This window comes from Ostrea edulis, chromosome 6 (assembly GCF_947568905.1).
Source record: "Ostrea edulis chromosome 6, xbOstEdul1.1, whole genome shotgun sequence".
NCBI classification, from domain to species: domain Eukaryota; kingdom Metazoa; phylum Mollusca; class Bivalvia; order Ostreida; family Ostreidae; genus Ostrea; species Ostrea edulis.
Genome location: NC_079169.1, coordinates 41,975,594 through 41,999,256, shown reverse-complemented (window position 1 = coordinate 41,999,256; position 23,663 = coordinate 41,975,594). Strand labels below are relative to the sequence as shown.

The 23,663-nt window shown below is 35.9% G+C and overlaps 1 protein-coding gene across 4 annotated transcripts in view; it reads left to right on the top strand.

The window, feature by feature from the left end:
- Positions 1–23,663, top strand: part of LOC125683151 (CCR4-NOT transcription complex subunit 4-like) — a 182,787-nt gene that overhangs the window by 134,126 nt on the left and 24,998 nt on the right. Inside the window, exons 15-19 of one of the 4 annotated variants that reach the window (XM_048923988.2) lie at positions 2,743–2,808; positions 9,151–9,248; positions 13,425–13,548; positions 13,873–13,944; positions 22,753–22,860. In XM_048923988.2, coding sequence (XP_048779945.1) covers positions 2,743–2,808; positions 9,151–9,248; positions 13,425–13,548; positions 13,873–13,944; positions 22,753–22,860 — 468 coding nt within the window. The remainder of the gene's footprint in view (positions 1–2,742; positions 2,809–9,150; positions 9,249–13,424; positions 13,549–13,872; positions 13,945–22,752; positions 22,861–23,663) is intronic. The other 3 variants (XM_048923989.2, XM_048923990.2, XM_056139605.1) reach the window with 3 other exon arrangements.

Here is a 23,663-nt window from a genome sequence, read left to right as displayed (position 1 = left end):
CTGTTTGTTTTATTTTTTTTGTCACTCTTGATTTTCCTTTGCTATTCATCTCCGAAAAAAATAAAGAAATGCCTAATACAGGATCTCTTTGATGTGCCATTTTACGTTAGTTTCTACAAAATGACGTTTCCCAGTAGAAACAGGAGAAAGATGGCTGCATGCTTCCTGCTGACATCTCATATATAGCAATGATCCAAGTCCACACCGTTTTTCGTCCTCACAATGTCTTATGCATTGTTAAATCTAGTGGTCTACCACACGCAGCACAACCTTTTTCCAAATTGTCCACTTGAATTCCAAGTTCCACAACTCGTCTACAACAAATCATCTCCTCATGCTCTTCTTCCGATTCCTCACTCTCTGATACATCAGATGGATGCGTGTCTTAATTTCCTAAGCATTCTTGTGAACTATCACCAGAGGAACAATTTTTTCTTGATTCAGCCAACTTCTCCTCGATCACCACGTTGTTATTGGCATCAACATTCACTATCTTGCATCCAAGGGATAATGCATAACCTTTCGTAGCATTCTGTAACCTTTGATGACGTTTTTTACCAATAATTTTTCCTGATTATTTCCTCCTGAATGATTCTGGCACCATAATTGTTTACATTGATTACTGACCCCCCTTCCTGCTCTTAAAACACAGAAGAGTTCCAAACAACTGTAAATAAGAAAACCAAAACCAACCAAACTATTTTTTTACCATGGGAACTCTTCAGTGGTAAAGGTAGAAAAATTTGTTTATATCATCTGGCCTTAATGTTAATACACCCATTATTTAAGGCCTTTCATCAGTATATGCACTTTTACGGGCAGTGAAGTTTTAAGAACACATCTTGTTTTATACAGTTGCTGAACATTAGAATTTAGCTTAGATATTCAGAACAGGAATTTTTTTTCTAGATTTCATATCCCATGGGAGTAGTGATACTTTTTCACTAGTACTCAGGTAACTGATGAGGCCTGTGGGCCTCTTGTTTAATTGTAAAGAACAAGGTACGATTGTATACATAAAAAGTTCCAAAAAATTTCTCTCAATAAAATGTGTCTGGAATTAACCTTAATCAGCGTTTTAAGAAAGTAAAATATATGCCACAGGGATAGACGTTAACTTTGGGCAAGTAAACTCATACTTTTACTTGTCTGAATGAAAAACTTTGTGTCCGAAATATTTTAAACTCTCAACCAGTAATTCTAATTATCTCTCTGTGTCAATTGGTGATACGGTACGATATACTTGAATGAACCTTCATTATAATCTGAAATTCGGTAAAGAAAACAATATATGGAGTTGGACTTTACTTTCTAATATTTGATATTCATCAAGCTTAAGTCTGCTTAACACAATTATTATAATAATCGCATTTCCTACTGAAAAAATTAATTGCCCCATCGGACAAGTGTGTATCGAGTTTAACTTGTCCGAACTGGGTTTTCACTTGCCTCGGGCAATCGGACAACCATTAATGTCGATCCCTGTGCCAGGTATACTATGTCAACAAAATCAGAATGATATTCCTAAATGGATAGCATTATGACATGAATCAGACATTTCCTGCCTTTTTCTCAAAATAAGCCTGAAAACTGTCAAATGTCATACAGATTATTGCTCAGGAAAAAATGTGCGCATTTGTCGAGCAAAATGAAAATGATATATATTGTGTATTATTTTATCATGAAAAACATGCTTGAATATGAATTTGCTCGACGCATGCGCTGTGTGTTTTCTGAAAGGAAAACCACCTGAATTTGTAGATATTTTCATTCAAAATGGCATTTTTGCAATTTTATGCCAACTTCAAGCTCTCGTCATATGACACAAATCATATTGCTGATCAAACTTAGCGTAATTTGGGTTTGCTAATCTATTCCTTATTTGAGCTCCAAGTGAAATCATCGATATTTTGGGCCAGATGACTTTAGAAAGTGTACCTACTTCTTTAGACTACTTGCTAACATCAAATTTGACAATAGTAAAATTGAACTGACTTTGTAACAGACTTACATATCACAAATTCTATTGAATATTAGGGCAGGCCCCCTATAATTTTATAATACATCGCTATATATATAGATTTGGATATATACATGAAAAAAATATAATTTGACGTACCTATAGTCCATCTTGGATGCTGTCAGTGACAGCCATCCCGAAAATTGGGAATATCCCAAAATTTGTTTGGTGTAACTAATGTCATTGTCCTTCATGAACATTTGTGTAAAGAATATGTCAATTTGAAATCCGTCTTTCCAATTGATTACTATCAAAACAAGCTCCTTGTTGTCCAATAAACACCTAGACAAAGGTAGACAAGGTAAATATTACACCATTCTGATACCACTTGACACAGGTACGGCAATGGCTGACTATTATTCCGGTTTCTGATTGGCTAGTCACAAAGAAATGGCACGGGGTTTCAAATTTGTGTTGGAAATCAGTTTGTTGTCATAAATCGGGAAACTTTTTACAAAATCTGGATTTCGAGGGATTTTTGCTTTCCTGATCCGGAAAGTGGGAATTATGCTTAAAATCGGGGGAAAATCCTGCATAAGTCGGGAAAGTCGGTATGTATACATAGGGAAAGTCACTGAAACAAAATCAGAAGACAAAATTAATCCAAGAATATCTGAAAGTTTTGTTGAAGACCTCAGAACTTCAAGATACAGATATTTGACTGTATAATTGAACTATTATCCAATTAGTATTCTAAAAAATTTCCATAAATTTTTTGATAGGTTTTTCACTTAGCCATATACAGCAACAACAGCAACATGCACAGCACCCAGCATTCATAAGACAAGGTGGGTAAAATATGTTGCAGCACCCTGCATTCATAAGACAAGGTGGGTAAGTCTTTAGTAACAGCACCCAGCATTCATAAGACAAGGTGGGTAAAACATCCGTTACAGTACCCACATGGTTTGACACTAACTTTTTTTCATTGGTGGACCAACTTTCAACTTCAGGTAGACCTTCAAAAATATTTGTTTAAAAGAAAATAGACATTATTTTCTCCATTTTTAGCTCACCTGAGCTAAAAGCTCAAGTGAGGTTTTCTGATCACCTGTAATCCGGCGTCCGTCCATTTGTCCGTCCGTAAACTTTTAACATTTTTGACTTCTTCTCAAAAACCACTGGGCCAATTTCAACCAAAGTTGGCACAAAGCATCCTTAGGTAAAGGGAATTCTAAATTGTTAAAATAAAGGGCCAGGCCACCTTCCAAGGGGAGATAATCAAGAAAAGGTCAAAATAGAGTAGGGTCATTAAAAAATCTTCTCAAGAACCACTGGGCCAGAAAAGATGAAATTTATAGATAAGCTTTATTAGGTAGTGCAAATTCTAAATTGTTAAAATCATGGCCCCCGGGGGTTGGATGGGACCACAATAGGGAATCAATGTTTTACATACTAATATATAGGAAAAATCTTTAAAAATCTTCTTCTCAAGAACCATTGGGCCAAAGAAGTTCACATTTACATGAAAGCTTTCTGACATAGTGTAGATTCAAGTTTGCAAAAACCATGGCCTCCAGGGTTAGGTTGGGGCCATAATAGGGACTACGGTTTTACATGCAAATATATATGGAAAGTCTTCTGATATGGACCAAGGTGACTCAGGTGGGCGATGTGGCCCATGGGCCTCTTGTAGCTCTTCTGAGCCGAAGGTTCAAAGTGCTAATCATATGGCCATATGTGTGGCGTGCGGTGTGTGTCAATTTTTTGGAAAAAGGGCTATATCTGAAGAACCCCTTGGCCAATTTTTGTCAAATTTGTCACAGGGTATCCTTGGCCCAAGGGCTTTCATTTGTACTAAAACTAGGGTTGTGACCCTTTAACAAGGGGAGATAATTAGGAAAATGCAAACAAAAGTAGTGGTTGCTAAAAAATCTTCTCAAGAACCACTGGCCAAATTATCACCAAACTTATGCATAAGGATGAGGATAGGTTGTAGATAGAAAAATTGTTCAAGGCATCATCCTGGGGCAAAGAGTGTGGTCTCGAGGTCACTTCAAAGTTGACCTTAAATTTTATTTTGTTAAAACTTTGATATTTTGCTTCGTATAAGGACTAGGATCATCAATTGTTGTCAGTTGATGCATCTTAGGACCTAATATCATGTTGTCTGAAAAGTAGGTCATGGTGACCTACTTTTTGAATTTCACAGGTAATTATTATTAAATGGATTTTGATGCATATCTTGGACACTTTTGAGCCCATGATCATCAAAAGTTGTCAGTTGATGGATCATGGGACCTTGAAGTGCGTCATGTGAAAAGTATGTCACCATGACCTACTTTCTTTATGGCTTATCATTTATGAATACATTTTAGGTTGTTATTTCAGATACCGAGAGGTTTAGAATCATCAAACCTTGTAAATTGATGCATCTAGAGGCGTCGAAACATATTTACAAAAAAAGTAGGTCACAGTGACCTACTTTTTGAATTTTGCAGACATTCAAATTTCACATTTTCAATTTTAGATGCATATTTTGGACACTATGAAAGCTAGGATTATCAAACTTTGTCAGTTGATGCATCTTGAGTCTTCATAGTTTGTTGACCAAATAGAAGGTCACTGTGACCTATTTTTGGATTTTGACAGCTATATTTGAATATTTCAGATACTATTTGACTTACAATCATCAAACTTTGTCAGTTGATAGGTCTTGAGTCTTCAGAGTGTGTCGACCAAAAAGTAGGTCACTGACCTATTTTTGGAATTTGACGGAATCTTGGTTAGTGAGAATTTTTGCCTGGTCTACAATATATCAGAAGAGCGATTCTAGGCCCATGGGCCTCTTGTATTTACATATGTCTAATGACATTCTGTTCGATTTATATTTTTAGGTCACCTGAGTAAACTCAGGTGACCTATTGCAATCGGTTGTTGTCATCCGTCGTGCGTTAACAATTGAATATTTTTAACTTCTTCTTGATAACTACCAGTCCAATTTTTTCAAATTTGGTATGAAGTATCTTTGGGACAAGGGGAACATAAATTGTAAATTTCAGGTCTCCAGCACACCTGGGGCCTTAGGGGCGGGGCAAAAATTGACCAATTTTCAAAAATCTTCTTCTTAAGAACCACACACGTGTAAGAAAAACTAAATGCATGGTGATGTAGAGCAGGAAGGCCTCTACCAAAATTGTAAATTTCATGATCCCCGGGGTAGGGGTTCTGACCCCAGGGCGGGGCCAAACTTGTTATATAGTGTTTATGTGCAAAACACTTAGATAACATCTTATTTAGTGCTGTTGAAACTAAATAGATATTTAGAAAGAGCAGGTAGTCCTTTACCAAAATTGTAAATTTGATGATCTTGGGGGTAGGGGTTTTGGTATCAGGGTGGGGCCAAAATGGTCAGTTATTAAATGATTGAACAATAGACATTTTTGACTTCTTCTTGATAACTATCATTCCAATTCTTTTCATATTTGGTATGAAGCATCTTTGGAACAAGGAAGACATAAATTGTAAATTTCAGGATTCCTGGGGCCTTAAGGGCAGGGCAAAAACTGCCCAAAATTGACTAATTTTCAAAAATCTTCTCAAGAACCGCACATGTGTAAGAAAAATTAAATGCATGGTGATGGAGAGCAGGAAGGCCTCTACCAAAATTGTAAATTTCATGATCCCTGGGGTAGGGGTTCTGACCCTAGGGTGGGGCCAAACTTGTTATATAGTGTTTATGTGTGAAACACTTAAATAACATCTTCTTTAGTGCTGTTGATACTATATTGAAACTAAATAGATATTTAGAAAGAGCAGGTAGTCCTTTACCAAAATTGTAACTTTGATGATCTTGGGGGTAGGGGTTTTGGTATCAGGGTGGGGCCAAAATGGTCAGTTATTAAATGTATGAACAATAGACATTTTTAACTTCTTGTTAACTATCATTCCAATTCTTTTCATATTTGGTATGAAGCATCTCTGGAACAAAGAGGACATAAATTGTAAATTTCAGGATTCCTGCACCCCTGGGGCCTTAGGGGCGGGGCAAAAACTGCCCAAAATTATTTTTAAAAATCTTCTCCTCAAGAACCGCACATGTGTAAGAAAAACTAAATGCATGGTGATGGAGAACAGGAAGGCCTCTACCAAAATTGTAAATTTCATTATCCCTGTGGTAGGGGTTCTGACCTCAGGGTGGGGCCAAACTTGTTATATAGTATTTATGTGTAAAACACTTAAATAACATCTTCTTTAGTGCTGTTGATACTAAATTGAAAGTAAATGGATAGAGCAGGTAGTCTTCTACCAAAATTGTAAATTTGATGATCCCCAGAGTAAGGGTTCTAACCCCAGGGTGGGGCCAAACTTAGTATATAGTATTTGTGTGTAAGTTTGCTGATACTGTATAAAATCTAAATGCATACTTAGGAATAGCAGAAAAGGATGTACAAAAAATGGTGGATTTCAATCAAAACCCAGGGTTATGACTTAAGGATGATGAGTCCAAATTAGTCGTATGTTTTGATGTTTTAATGTTAATACACCTATTATTTAAAGCCTTTCATCAGTGTATGCACATTTCCAGAAAATTTTCATGTCCGACTCCGGTATTTACACTTCTTGTTTATATTTTCGGTATAGCAACGTGAAAAACCACGTGAAGAAATTAAATACGGGCATAAATGAAATGAAGGGATAGGTATCTTTTTTTGTTTGAAATTAAAGCTTAACCTGGAATTCTCAGAAAATAAAAATTAAATAATAAAATCCTCCCACCCGCCCCATACTTTTTGTTGACCATGGATGATAATCTAATTAAGTTGAATTGGCCTAATGTCAGGTAGTGTACAACCTAATTTCAGTAAAATGTTTTAACTTTAAAGTAATAAGGTGCAAACTTCCCAGAACAGTCCTGGACCATTCAATATCTGACATATTGGACAGTTTTCGACTCTTTACTTACTTTCAAGATCTTTGTCATCATCACAAAACATGTTCAACCAAAATAAAAAACCTTTTTTTATGTTTATCCATGTGTTTGTACATATTAGTAACTGTTAATGAATTATTACAAAAAGTCTTAACAGTGACTTCTATAATCAGGGAATAATTACGCCACAGTTTTTAGCTCACCTGAGCTAAAAGCTCAAGTGAGCTTTACTGATCGCCTGTTGTTCGTCGTCTGTCTGTCTGTCCATCTGTAAACTTTTTACATTTTTGACTTCTTCTCCAGAACCACTGGGCCAATTTCAACCAAACTTGGCCAAAAGCATCCTTGGGTGAAGGGCTTTCAAGTTTGTTCAAATGATGGGCCATATCCCTTTCAAAGGGGAGATAATCACAAAAATGCTAAAATAGGGTGGGGTCATTTAAAAATCTTCTTCTCAAAAACCACTGGGCCAGAAGAGCTGAAATTTACTTGAAAGCTTCCTGACATAGTGAAGATTCATGTTTGTTAAAATCATGGCCACTATGGGTTTGATGGGGCCAGAATAGGGGATCAAAGTTTCACATACAAATATATAGGGAAAATCTTTTAAAATCTTCTTAAGAACCACTGGGCCAGAAAAGCTGGTTCATTAATTGTTTCACATACATTGAAGTTGTACACTTAAAGGACACATCTCGTGTTTTCAAAGTATACAGAATTATATGCATTTTGTCTTCCTTATGCTTATAGAAATTAATTGTAATAGTTCGTTTGCTGAAGTATCGTGATAATTAGCCACAATATGGACTTAAATCTAAGCCCTGATTTCAAAAAGCATAGTTAATTAGATAGGTAGTCACGTAGTACTGTGACGTCATATGAGACCTTCGTGGATCAACTTGTTGTAAAAGTAGTGTTAGATAGTTTTTGAAACGCGGGTTTTAAGGGCCTAATTTATTTACCATGGATAACATTTATTTCGATGTTGACAAATTTTCCGAGTCTTATATCTTTTAGCCACCAGTGCATATAAATAGCGACCCAAATGTAGTGAGGAAAGCGAGTATGACATCTGCATTTGCGAGTAAATAATGTCTACATGGGATCGCTGTCTAAAACACTATTTGGTAATGCCATTTCTTTAAACAACTGTAATTAGCGTTTTTGCTTTTCTAAAATAAACAGTCCAATTATTATTATACCCCCCAAGCGAAGTTCAGGGAGGTATATAGGAATCACTCTGTCTGTCTGTCCGTCTGTCTGTCTGCAGATTCGTGTCCGGGCCATAACTTCATTGTTCTTTGACATAGGCATACCATATTTGGCACACAGGTGGATCACCATGAGACACTGTGTTGAATACCTTCATGACCTCTATATGACCTTGACCTTTGACCTCAAGGTCAAAATTAAAGGGTTTTTTTTTACAATGGATTCGTGTCCATTGGCTTGAGCCATGTTTTTGTTTACATATAGATGGCTTAATAGAAAATAGCATGTTTAAAACATTCTAACCCAGATCCCCACAGGATTGTATTACTTATAGGAATTATGAGATTGATCACTGTTCATAGGAGTTATGAGATTGATCACTGTTTGTTAGGCCAATTCAACTTAATTTGTAGATTATCATCGAGGGTCACCAAAAAGTATGGGACGGGTGGGAGGATTTTATTTTTTTATTTTCTTTTTCTGATAAAAATATTATGCAAATGACAAACGAATTTTTGTTAACAGAAGTACATCATTTAATGTCAGATGGATATCAATCTATGCTTATTTCACAGACGAATTCCAGGTTAAACTTTAATTTCAAACACAGAAAGATATCAAACTTCTTCAAGATTTACGCCTGTAAGAATACGAGAAATTAGGAGAACCATATCTATTTTCTTCACGTGGATTTTCACTTTGCTATACTGGAAATGTAAACAAAAAGTGTAAATACCGGAGTCGGACATGAAAATTTTCCGGATATCACAATTTTCACAAAATAAAAAAATTGGGGCAGGCCGATTTTTGAGGGGTGGGCGGGGATGATAATCTATCAATTAAGTTGAATTGGCCTTATCTTCGCCTTTCATTAAGTACTCGCATAAAATAAGGAATCTACAGTATATAGATAGGTCTTTGGGGGAGGGGTCAAGATCTATTCATTGTAACAGTTTTATGATTTGTGTATAATGAATATTTGGCAAGGCTCATTGAGTAAGTTTTGATTGCAAATTACAATATTATCATATAGTTTTGTTTGTAGATCTGGCAGGAAGTCGTATGATGAATTTTTTACAACCACCTCCTATGTACAGTTCTTATAACAAAGAAACACAAGAAAGTGATAAAGTTCAAAAGCAGGTTTGTGATATTTAATTAGATTGCATTCATCAAATAATGATTAAAGTAGCATGTCAACAAATTTCTAATAATTATAGAAACATACTGCACTGTTGCTCTGGAATTTTTTTTCAAATCTCTTTTGCTAATGCAGTTTTGTTGTAAGCATGAACCCACATCTACATTTACATTTTTGGTAGCTGTAGAACTGTAGCTTTCTCTCAACAAAAATGAATAAATGAAATTGATATATGACAGATCTATAGCTCTCTTTGCTCCAAAAATGCAAAAGATCATCTACTTTTTAATGAAGTTACATCAGTGCTTAACGATTTGAAATATGGTAAAAAGGGTGTCCAGAAAATTTGTTCCTACATGTAAATTTCATAAAATCAATAGGTTATGGTCATTCATTTTGTCTAATGATATCAGCAGTTATCTTTCCTCATGTGTAGTCTCTAATGTTTCTATGTAAAGAGAATGTCTTTTACATCATCAAACAAAATGAGAAGTTTGAAGAGTGTAATGTGTAGCTTTATTAGAGGTAGGATTAAGTGTTAGGGATGTGGCTAAACAACTGTGTAAAAGTGAGAGATGGGATCAACCAAGTGAAGATAAAGGTGAGAGCAAAATCAACAGCTAACCAATCAACATGTGAGTCATGTACAGTGTCGGGTGACAAAATCAACAGCTGACCAATCAACATGTGAGTCATGTACAGTGTCGGGTGACAAAATCAACAGCTGACCAATCAACATGCAAGTCGTGTACAGTGTCGGGTGACAAAAATCAAACAAAATCAATAGCTGACCAATCAACACTTTGTGGACGCAACTCCTCAGAAACCGCTCAACAGATTTTGTTCATATTTTGTAGGATTGTTAGTCACCATGTGTAGTTGATCATATTTCGCTGCCATTTTGATTCGACAATTTTTACAGGAGTTATGGGACTTTGTTGAACTTGTACGTGCTACACTATAGGAACACTTTGTGGATGCAACACCTCAGAAACCGCTCAATAGATTTTGTTCATATTTTGTAGGATTGTTAGTCAACATGTGTAGTTGATCATATTTTGTCATAAATTTGATTCGACAATTTTTACAGGAGTTATGGGACTTTGTTGAATTTTGTACATATGTATAAGTACACTATAGGAACACTTTGTGGACGCAACTCCTCAGGAACCGCTCAGTGGATTTTGTTCAAATTTTGTAGGATTGTTAGTCACCATATGTAGTTGATCATATTGTGTCGTCATTTTGATTCGACAAATTTCACAGGAGTTATGGAACTTTGTTGAATTTGTACATGTTACACTATAGAAACACTTTGTGGACGCAACTCCTCCGAAACCGCTCAACGAATTTTGTTCACATTTTATAGGATTGTTAGTCACCATATGTAGTTGGTCATATTGCGCCGTCATTTTGATTCGACAAATTTTACAGGAGTTATGGGACTTCTGTGCTTTAACTTTTTTTGCGGCGGTGGGGGACATGGCTACGTGTAGCAATTTTGTTAGTTTAAAAAATGGTGGCTTTGTGTTGCACCGCCATGTATTAATATATGAAATAGTATCATTAGTAACTTGTACATTAGAGTTTTCCCACTTCTCACCAGGGTATACAAGCACATGCTAAGTCATATGACTATAATGATGTTTCTTGTCATCTGCATGTTTTACTTCAGCTATCAAAATCAGGAATCAAGAAAGGATCTGACCTTTTTAAGTTAAAAAAGGGAATGATTTTATCATTTTCTAAGGCTAATATAAAGTTAAAGGAGGTATAAAAAATTACTGGACGGCCTATATTTATAATCTAGTACATGTTTTGAAGTGAGAGGATTGATTGATGAATATTGTTTTACGTCCCTCTCGAGAATATTTCACTCATATGGAGACGTCACCACTGCCGATGAAGGGCTGCAAAATTTAGGCCTATGCTCGGCGCTTATGGCCATTGAGCAGGGAGGGATCTTTTATCGTGCCACACCTGCTGCGACACGGGGCCTCGGTTTTTGTGGTCTCATCCTAAGGACCGCCCCATTTAGTCGCCTCTTACGACAAGCAAGGGGGTACTGAGGACCTATTCTAACTCAGATCCTCATGGGATGAAGTGAGAGGAAGAGGAAGAGAGTGGTAGTGTGAAAAACAAGGATCAAAGTGGCAGACCATAGAAGTTTAGTGTTCAAGGGAGAGGCAACTAGTCTGATTTGTAAAAAATAATCATCGAAAGACTGGATTACAAATGTCATCAATGAAAATGGACCTAGGAGCATGTCTAAAAGTACTGTCGAAAGAATTTTGAATGGGGAGGCTCGTAAAAAAAACTATGTAAGTTAAGTAAACAATGTAAAGTGAGTTAACAGGTATAAACAAAAGAGGTGTGGAACTGTTGATGAAGTTTGGAAAAAAATTAGTACAAAGTGATGATTGATGGGGAACAACACATGTATATTTGCCAGATGGATATCAAAGAATTGGACCCTCCCTCCTTGTGTTGCACCCCATTTTGAATGCCATCTTGATTTGATGGTTTGGGAATGTATAACAATTCGTGATGTAGGTACTTTGTGTCGAAGGTTACATAAATGCTGAAAAATACATTGAAATCATCGAAAGCCTGTAGTCACTATGCATTTCCCAGACTATATGTATTTCATAGAGCAAGAATGGAATTAGACCAGAGAGAGGATGATCTGATCTAAATATTATTGTACATGAACTTAATAAGGATGCTCATAATCTGAAAACCAAATATGACCTCACAACAGCCATATTACAGGCCTAGGAAAGCGTTCTGCTTGATTTCATGTAAAGACTATACCAGTCAATTCCCTGATGAATCAAAGCAGTATTGAAGTCAAAAGGCTCTCTCGCAAAATATTAAAGTTGGAGAAAGTTATTTTTAGTTGTAAAGCTTCATGAAACTGAAATGACCTGGTTATCTCACATACACTGAAAGCTCAAGTAAGCTATTCTGATAACTTTTTGTCCGGCGTCCTGCCGTCTGTCCATAAACTTTTAACATTTTCTGACTTCTTCTCCAGAACCACAAGGCTAATTTCAGCCAAACTTACCACAAAACATGCTTTGGTAAAGAGGATTCAAATTTCTTCAAATGAAGTGCTGTACGTGCTCTTTTTAAAGTTAAGTCAGGTGACCTATTGCAATTGGTTGTCGTCCTCCATTGTGCGTTAACAATTGAACATTTTTAACTTCTTGATAACTACTGCACCCCTTGGGTCTTAGGGATGGGGCAAAATTTGACCAATTTAAAAAAAATTTCCTTCTCTGTTTACACTGCCGCCATTTTGTTTTTCTGAATAATTAAAACCTGAGAATAGCTGTTTTTAATCATGTGTGAAGCAGTGAAGAAATGAAAGACATATAGAAGACCAAGAAATCAATTATACTGACAAAAACACAGAGGCAGTGGAGATTGAAACTTCCTCACATTCACAGGTATTCGACAGCGGAAGACTTGAGAGAATTGCGTCTATAATGATGAGCTTACAAAATATTTCTTTCATGTTCCAAACCAACAAGACGATATGGGGGGTATCCCAGCCAGATGTTTTACACAGATCGGATTTGTTAAATGCAAAATTTGTGATATGGAGTGTGATTGGAGTCCATGCATTGTCTGAACTTTGCATTGTTGCAGCCAGTGAAACTATTAATACATAAATTATTATGTGACCAATATTCGTTCAAAAAGAACTAAACCCTGCACTGAATTGACGGAAATGTAATGATGGAGCAAAACCTCACACTGCTCTCGTAAAATAGGACTGGTGTAGAAATGATTTACCAAACTTATTTCTATCAGGAAGAATGACCTCAGTCTGGTAACTCCCCAGACCTAAGCTACATTGAAAATCTGCAGAGTATTTTGAACAGCGAGGCCAATATAGATCAGCGCCTAACATCCATGGACCAATTATGTTGCTGTCTTCAACGTGCAAGGAGGGAAATACTTCAGAAACATTTAATTTCAAAAATTTATTCAATGCCCAACAGAATTATAAAGGCACTGAAAAACAAAGGCAGACATAACTTGCACATGAGTTACTTTTAAATGTCTTTAGGCATAATGTAAATTAAGAACAAATTTTCTTAACACCCTTTACATGTGTATTTCTGATTGAAAAGACAATATTGTACAGTTAGAATTTCTTTGCTTTATAGAATGATGTATTTAGCACAAAAGATTGGCAGGATGGACTCCGGGCATTACTACCAAACATCAACATAAGCTTTGGTGCCCCTCCCACAAACCCTACAACTAAATCTAATTGTCAACCACAGAAAAGTAAGTCAAGCTGAAACTAACCATCACAAAATGTCAGTTGCCCTGGCACATTTTGATGCAGAATACATGTTGTACATTGCTGTTGTAAAAAAAAAAAAAAAACCTAGTAGATTTCTTGATCTCTTCTATGTTAGTAATGGTGTAGTTTTTTTATTGCCTCCGGAATGTAAAACAACGGAATAATAGAAACACAGCATTAGATATAGAATCCACTGAAGTGTCTATCTCACTAGAATCCACACTCTTAAGTGCCTATCTCACCCAATCTACACAACTGTAATTGTCACGAGTTTTTTTAAAGTTCTAATCTTGTCCGCTTTACAGAATGGGGGGTTTCTACACCATCTCAAAGTTGGATGACAAATGACCCAGCGATTCTTTCGTCAGGATCTCTTGGTGGGTACATCTATCATGAGAGTCATCAGCTCATCTTGCTTGTCATTTTCAAATTATATCCACATGTATGTTAAGTTTGTAACACCTTTAGAACCCAAAAAAGTAGGCAGGGTTGTAGGAAAAAGTTTTACACAACGTTGTCTTTCTCTCCTGCAAATGATGTTGAGCAAATAATTTTAGTGAGTTGTCTACAAAAATTGTGCAGTTCATATGCCTTGCAGGTTGGGGTTTCTGCCCCACGGTGGTTTATTCTTGGAAATTCATGGCCAGTCATGCTTCACTATGCTACCTTGCAGCGCTCAAAATTAGCAAGAAATACTTGCAAAATGCAAGTACATTTGAAAAATTATGAGTAAAAAAAGGGGATACTTGAAAATCTTAGCGAGTGGTGATTTACAAATTGTATTGTATCCAATTTAGACAGTGATGTGCAATTCACTTTTCTTAAACTTTAGACTCAGAATCATTCAAATGCTTACATGAACGGCCGATTTTAACAACTGTTTCTATCCATATTTTTATGCCCCCCTTCACAGAAGGGGGGCATATTGGTTTGCATCTGTCGGTCGGTAGACCACATGTTGTCCGCTCAATATCTTGAGAACCATTCACTTGATCGTAATGATATTTCATATGTGGTTTACCTACTCTGGACATAGGAATATACTGCTGCTCAATATCTTGAGAACCCTTTGCTTAACAGACATCGAACTTGGTACACTGGTACATCTTAAGGAGTAGATGACCCCCATTGATTTTGAGGTCACCTGCTCAAAGATCAAGGGTCAAACTGGACATAGGAATATATATATATTGACCACTCAATGTCTCGAGAATCCCTTACTTGACAGACATCAAACTTGGTACACTGGTATATCTTTAGAAGAAGATGACCCCTATTGATTTTGAGATCACATGGTCAAGGGTCAAACTGGACATTGGAATATACTGTCTGCTCATTATCTTGAGAACCCTTTGCTTGACAGACATCAAACTTAGTACACTCGTACATCTTCAGAAGAAGATGACCCCTATTGAATTTTTGGTCAAGGGTCAAACTGGACATAGGAATATACTGTCTCTTCATTATCTTGAGAACCCTTTGCTTCACAGACATCAAACTTGGTACACTGGTACATCATCAGGAGAAGATGACATCTATTGATTTTGAGGTCACGTTGTCAAAGGTCAAGGGTCGAACTGGACATAGGAATATACTGTCCGTTCAATATCTTGAGAACCCTTTGCTTGACAGACATCAAACTTGGTACACTGGTACATCATCAGGAGAAGATGACACTTATTGATTTTGAGGTCGCATGGTCAAGGGTCAAACTGGACATAGGAATATACTGTCCGTTCAATATCTTGAGAACCCTTTGCTTGACAGACATCAAACTTGGTACACTGGTACATCTTCAGGAGAAGATGACTCCTATTGATTTTGAGGTCACATGGTCAAAGGTCAAGGGTCAAACTGGACATAAGAATATACTGTCCGTTCAATATCTTGAGAACCCTTTGCTTGACAGACATCAAACTTGGTACACTGGTACATCATCAGGAGAAGATGACACTTATTGATTTTGAGGTCGCATGGTCAAGGGTCAAACTGGACATAGGAATATACTGTCCGTTCAATATCTTGAGAACCCTTTGCTTGACAGACATCAAACTTGGTACACTGGTACATCTTCAGGAGAAGATGACTCCTATTGATTTTGAGGTCACATGGTCAAAGGTCAAGGGTCAAACTGGACATAAGAATATACTGTCCGTTCAATATCTTGAGAACCCTTTGCTTGACAGACATCAAACTTGGTACACTGGTACATCTTCAGGAGTTGATGACCCCTATTGATTTTTAGGTCACATGGTCAATCCACTCTTGACATAGGAAGATATTATCTACTCAATATTTTGAATTGATGATACTACTCTCAATTAAATGATGTGTGTGTATAACACTTTTCAATTTTACACCATGGGGGCATGTGTGTTTTACAAACATCTCTTGTTCTTTTATAGTTTTTTAAAGGGAAAGGCAACCCAAAAAGTTTTTTACATGATAAATGATAGGATTAAATATTTGATAAGAATTTGTCATACTATTCTGTCGATATACAGCCTAGATAAGCGTCAGTACTAATTTGAAAACATTAAAAATTGAAATTCCTGCCATCTAAAGAGGCTGCCATGATGTGGAACTCTTTTGTATTCAAGACCACAAAACTCAATAATTTTAACGTCACACCGTCTGTTCCGGTTTTAATAAGATTTTACGAATAAATACGTTGATGCCTTTCTGTCAAGCAGTTAATTAGACTAATGCAAAGGGGAGATGTGAAAAGGGTTTTTTTTCTCTCGAAATTCCTTATCCAACCTAATGATCTGAAAAGAAAAGACTATGTATATGTAAACTGTGGATCCATCATTTGCATAATGACAAAATGAGGTTCGAGACATTTGTATCAAGAAACGTACCATCTGCCTGGTCTGCGACTCGACTGAATGTCTTTTCTTAAATTCTTCTTGTGAAAGAATGAGATCAAATGTATACGGCTCCAAACTTAATTGTTCATGACTTGTCATGTTTACAGTGCTGCTGATGAAATAAATTGGAACCGACAGTGTGACGTCATCAATTAAACTTTAATGGCAGCTCTCTTAGCCGTGGGCAATTTAAAGTGTATGATTGATTAATATTGATTTAATCGTTAAGCAAGGATTTTTAGCTCTTCTGAGCCAAAGGCTCAAAGAGCTAATCATATGACCATATGTGTGGCGTGCGGTGTGCGTCAATTTTTTGGGAAAAGGGCTATATCTCGAGAACCCCTTGGCCAATTTTTGTCAAATTTGTCACAGGGTATCCTTGGCTCAAGGGCTTTCATTTGTACTAAAACTAGGGTTGTGACCCTTTATCAAGGGGAGATAATTAGGAAACTGCAAACAAAAGTAGTGGTTGCTAAAAAATCTTCTCAAGAACCACTGGGCAAATTATCACCAAACTTAAGCATAAGGATGAGGATAGGTTGTAGATAGAAAAATTATTCAAGGTATCATCCTGGGGCAAAGGGTGTGGTCTCGAGGTCACTTCAAAGTTGACCTTAAATTTTGTTTTGTTAAAACTTTGATATTTTGCTTCGTATAAGGACTAGGATCATCAATTGTTGTCAGTTGATGCATCTTAGGACCTAATATGTTGTCATGGTGACCTACTTTTTGAATTTCGCAGATAATTATTATTAAATGGATTTTGATGCATATCTTGGACACTTTTGAGCCCATGATCATCAAAAGTTGTCAGTTGATGGATCATGGGACCTTGAAGTGCGTCATGTGAAAAGTATGTCACCATGACCTACTTTCTGAATTTTATGGCTAATCATTTATGAATACATTTTAGGTTGTTATCTCAGATACCGAGAGGTCTAGAATCATCAGACCTTCTTAGTTGATGTGTCTAGAGGCCTTGAAACATAATTACAAAATAAATTATTGTTTTTGTCCTGTCTGTCATTGTCTGAAACTTTAACCTTGCTAATAACTTTTGAACAGTAAGTGATAGAGCTTTGATATTTCACATGAGTATTTCTTATGACAAGACCTTTCCGTGGGTACCAACAATTTTGACCCGAGTTTGACCTACTTTTTGAAAACTTTAACCTTGCTAATAACTTTTGAACAGTAAGTGATAGAGCTTTGATATTTCACATGAGTATTCCTTGAGACAAGACCTTTGTTGGTACTAAAGCTTTTGACCTTTTAAAAAAATTGACATTGGTCATAACTTCTAAATGGTAAATATTAGATCTTTCATATTGCACATGAGCATTTCTTGTGACAAGATCTTTCTACTGGTACCAAGATATTTCTCCTTGTGACCTTGGTCATCTTTGGAATTGACCATTGGAGTTTGACCTACTTTTGAAAACTTTAACCTTACTAATAACTTTTGAACAGAAAGTGCTAGAGCTTTGATATTTCACATGAGTATTTCTTGTGACAAGACCTTTCCGTGGAAATCCGTCATAACTTCTAAATGGTAAATTTATATTAAAAGTTTTCATATTGCACATGAGCATATCTTGTGACAAGATCTTTCTACTGGTACCAAGATATTTGTCCTTGTGACATTGACCATCTTTAGAATTGGCCATTATAACGGGCATTTGTGTTTCCCAAACACATCTTGTTAAAAATAATTATCTCTATCAAAGTACATGTATTTTAAGTGTCAGTCAAATGTAATTAATTCATGATTTATTCAGTCTTTTATATCATTTGGTGGTTTGTAGTTTTACTTCTATTGATATATGTTATAAATAACCATTATAAATCAGTTCCAATTTGTTAATCATCGACATTAATTTCTATATTGAATCAAGTTAATTTGATTAGATGCATATTGAAATGATATAATGAAGAAAAACTGTACCTTAAACACCGATTTTGTTTGAGAGAGAGAGAGAGAAGAGCACATACAAATGTAGGTAATTATTGAATATTCTTATTAAATGTGGACGCTTTTCATTCACTGAATACTATATCATATATTCAAAACACGAATTACCCACATTACTCATTGGTATTATTAAATAATGAATTTAAGAATATTTTTAATTTAATGAAGGGGATTAAAATGTAAATGTTCAAAACCAGTTTTTCTCAAAAACATATATGGTTGATATCGTAATTCTCTCAATAAGCTGAAAGACAAAATGCATGTCATGAAAAATTGTATTAGAAAAAAATTTGCTCACAGACGATTTTTACATCTCCTGCAAAGAGACCAAACCGTGTTTAAACAAGCACTGCACAAAACCGACAGTCTGTATTGCGTGTATTCATTGAAATAATTTTATACTTGATAAAGCTATATTAATGCTTACGAATTAAAGAAACACAGACACTGCAGCATTTATATGTATCAGTAGAACTCACAGTACAAACCACATTAAATATCAGCATTTCTCAGCACTAACATTATTTATTAGTACCAACAGCATAGCAGCATCAACAACACAATAACATTAGACAGTACACTTTCCATCCAATAGTGTGAGTACTCTCAGTAAATGCAAAGTAGATCAAATGGTTCCTGGACTTTTTATCATCGTAGATAGATATTGCACCGACATTTTGCCACAACCTCCCTCTCAGAGAAATACATAATCAGCTCATATGTCAGATAGATTGATGCACCATGACCCACGTACTTTAATGCTTTTCTATTCAGAATGTGTGTTGTATCATTTCAGAGTGCATAATATGCTTCCAGGTTGAATTTCACTGTCCGACAGGTGTATATTTTACCGTTTGCAGTACTCTTGTTATACATTGTTAGTATCAGTTATGTCACAATTAAAAGATTTTGAAGGAAAATGCCTCAAAAACAACCAAGAGGGCCTTCGTGGCAGAGTGGTTAGAGCATCGCGCTCAAAATCACACGGCCTCTCACCTCTGTCGGCGGGTTTCGAATCCCACTCGAGCCGGTAAGTGAGAAAGTTTCCCAGTTTCCTTTTGGAAGGTCGGTGGTCTAGCTAGCTCTTCCAAGGTACATTGTATCTGGGTTCTCTCTTCCACCAACAAAAACTGGGCGCCACCAGATAACTGAAAAATTGTTGAGTGTGGCGGAAAACGTCAATCAATTAATCAAAAACGACCCCAAAAAACGACGTCGGCAATGCACATGCATGCATGGAACAGCGCGCCTTATTAAATTCTGTGTTCAGCTAAGAAAAACGTTGATAGAGGCCTAAAAAATTATGGCGGGAGCAGAAAAATTTCAGAGAGTGTCAAAATCATTGGCATGAACATTTTTCGGAAGGAATTTGTGATAAAAGGGACGCTGAGTGGTCTTGAAGATTCCAGACCTCTCAGCTATGTAATTATTGCACGAAATCCCAAGTTCCTGACATCATCATGAGATCGAGACAGACATCTTACATTAAAGGACACATCTCATGTTTTCAAAGTATACAAAATTGCATGCATTTTGTCTTCTTTATGCTTATAGTAATTAATTCTAATAGTTCGTTTGCCAAAATTTTGCAATAATTAACCACAATATAGACTTAAATCTAAGCCCCGATTTAAAAAAATCTAGTTAATTAGGTAGGCAGTCTTCGACGTTAACCGGTGGCCCGATGCCCGAGGCCAGTAAAATCGGGATCGGGCTTCTAAAAATATTTTAACCCAGGAGTCTGGCGGGCCTGTAAATGTTTTATTGTATGTGTTGTATATATTACAAATAAAGCGTGAGATTGACTCAGACTTTCGCATTTAAAACGATCAACCATGCTGCCTTTTCTGAAGCATAGGGAGGCACGGGCACTGGAAGTTAATGTAAATATATAGTATGTGCATGTATAAAAAATATATGCACATACTATATATTTACATTAACTTCCAGTGCCCCTGTAGGGAGGGGGGTCGTCCGTGAAATTCTAAACCTCACAAGCGTATTTCGCAATCACAACCATCAGATCCAAATAAAAAAACCGGCCGTACAAGGAGAAAAGAGAACAAAAATCCATGCCCCATCGGACCGAGGGTGGGCCTTTGCTAAGATTTAATTCTGGAGAAAACAAAATGTTTTGTACGTGGTGTTTACAAAACAGTAGATTCTGAACATGAGCTGCTGATGTCATCTGCGAGATTAATATGTTGGAAAAATAAAATAAGATATGTAATCCTTTTAATGTCAGTTGTGTATTTTCCTAAAGTAGAACATACATGTATCTATAGTGTAGAATCAGCATGCAACACCTTGCAAATGACAAGAGGTCAAATTAGAACAAATATTTGGGCCATTAAAATATTGTTCGGGCTTGCAAAATTATTATACTGGGAGGCCCGAAGGGCCTGTGCTTCACAAAGTTTTTCGTGAAGACTGGGTAGGTAGTCATGTGGTACAGTGACGTCACATGCGCCCTTCGGATTATATAAGTAGTGTGAGATATTATTAAAAATTCGGCTTTTAGGGGCCTAATTTATTCACCATGGGCAACATTTAAATCGATGTTGACAAATTTTCCGAGTTTTATGTTTCCGCCACCAGTGCATACATAGAGCGATGTAAATACCCAAATATAGCGAGGAAAGTGCGTATGAAATCGGCAATATTGCAAGTAAATAATGTTTATATGGGTCGCTGTCTACAAACTGTTTGATAATGTTATTCCTTTATACATCTGTAATTGGCACCGTTTCCCCCCAAAATAAACAGTGCAATTATTATTTATTTTTGGATTAGATAAATTATAATACGTTACATTATTGACAACTACATCCTAGGCCAAGCTACTATCACGGCCGAGTGCATTTCGGAAAGAGGGAAAAAGAAACAACACACACAAATCGGTAAAAATAATCAAATTTAAAGTGGAAATTATATTATTTTATTTTAATAAAACAATCTTATTATTTTTGAATTGTGATCTGCACATCATTAGGAAGTGGGAGCACTGTGCAGCGTTATACTGACACTCTCTTGAAAGATGTTACGAGTTCATTGAGGAAATAATTTTATAATTCAATTTAAAGTTAGGAAATACAGTATTCTATTACTTATATAATTAAAAGCTCTATTATTTTGTATCTTTAAAATGTTTGTAAATCTACCATTTGGTAGAAACTGGAAGCACGTTATACTGGGTATGTTGTTACTGACAAGGTGAAGGTCAGTTGATCCGAGTGTGCATTGAATTTGAAGACCAGAACAGAATTATGTAGTGCTTATAAGCTTCGATATATCCATTTTATCGCAGTATATCAGAGTCTCTGTCCAAGCGGTTTTTGAAAAGGTGACTGTGTATTTAAAGGTAAAATTCTTGCTCCAACAAAAAATTATCCACATCTTTTTTCTCGTACCTTCCTTTGAAAAATTGAAAAATACTCAGTCTAAATCCTTTCTACCGACAAATTAGTACACCCAAGCACAGCACAAAACATCTAAATGCAATATCATTTAGAAGCCGTTAATGTGATAATTGGTATTTTTGTCTATTAAATCTAATTTGTTTATGAAATGGCTAATAGATGTTTTTAAACCTGAGGGTGCATATGACGTTCACACATAATGGCGCGTAAAATGGTGAAAGTAAATATGCATATCGCTTTCAAACTCGAAAACTACGCAAAATATTTCATTTAAAACACATTTTAAGTAGTTTTTGGCATGAAAAGAATTAATTTTGTTGAAAAAATGAAGAAGTTTAGAAACATGCGTTGTGTCCTTTAAGGGAAGTCGAGTCCATGTGTGGCGTTAGCAAATCTTCGTGTTTAATATCCTCACCTAAGACTTCAAATAACAGTGAATGATATTCCGATGTATTTGATTTATGCCTAAAGAAATGTGAAAAGTGTTTGCAGTGCAAAGATGACTTGTACATCCAAAAAAAAGGAAATTGGGAATTGCAACGTTACAAAAACATAAACAGAATATTACTGGTGTGTTTGTCCTTTTTTTTCTGTGCATATAAACAAAACAAACTTTATAGATTGAAACCATTAACTATGTCACAAAATGTATATTTTGATGTGATTAACCGGTTAATCGGTCGGAACGAGTTGCGGTTAACTGATTGGCAATTCTATATTAGATTGCCATCCCTAGAAGAAATAAAACATTTTGGTTACCTACATACCCAAACTTTTAATATAGATTCGAAAGATGTTATCAAATGTGGCCCCAGTATTGCAGATGCTACTAAAATTCAGTGGGCTTAGTACACATAAAGGGAAAGCAGATAGTATAACTTTTGCACAGAAGTCGGACATATAAAGTGTTTTTTTCTTTTGCAGCAAACAATGGCCTATCAGAAAATGCTCCACATTGGTTAAAATCAATTCATCAACTGACAGAAGTGGAAAGCTCACCATTCATGCAGCATTTCCCACCTAGAAATTCATGTAGGTAGATCTACCACAAGTTTTTTTACTTATACTTGATACAGATGTCCATGTATAGTCAAACTTGTGCTAAGAGCCATCAAACAGATCAGTAGCTCTACACGTACTTCTTATCAATTTTCATGTTTTCGAACTCCAAAATGTATTCAGCTCAAGCTATTTGTATACTTATCAGGCAACAAAATTAAGAGGAAATATTTGCTAAATGCGAGTTAAAAATTGAAATTGCGAATGAGAAATCATACGTAACGTCACAATTTTTAACAAGTGGGAAAAAAAAGATCGTGTTTTTTTCTCTCGGTTAATTTGAAGTTTACACTAATTTCGTCTTGTGCAAAGAAACGCTTTACTGAATGATTATAAATATATTGTAAAAAAAAAAAAAAAAAAAAAAAAAAAAAAAAAAAACGTGGATCAAATAAATTATTAAGGCCAATTGATGCATTCGATAACATAGTACTTCAAGCATACTTAAACCATCTCAGATTTAGATAACAATTATAATGTTCTCCTCTGTGTTTATTCAACACTCATTAGGTGTTAGTATCACCACTTCAGGCTGTCAAACACTTTGAATTATCAAGTCCCCCAATCTGATTAAAATAAGATCTTTGATCCGCTCCGTTATTGTTATGTCGCTAGCGACATAACAATAACGGAGCGGATCAAAGATCTTATTTTAATCAGATTGCAAGTCTCTCAAACAAAATTTGGAGACTTATTGTTTTTGCTCAGTTCTTATTGTGTCCTCGAACACATAGTGTTGGGGACATACTGTTTTTGCTCCGTTTCTTATTATTATG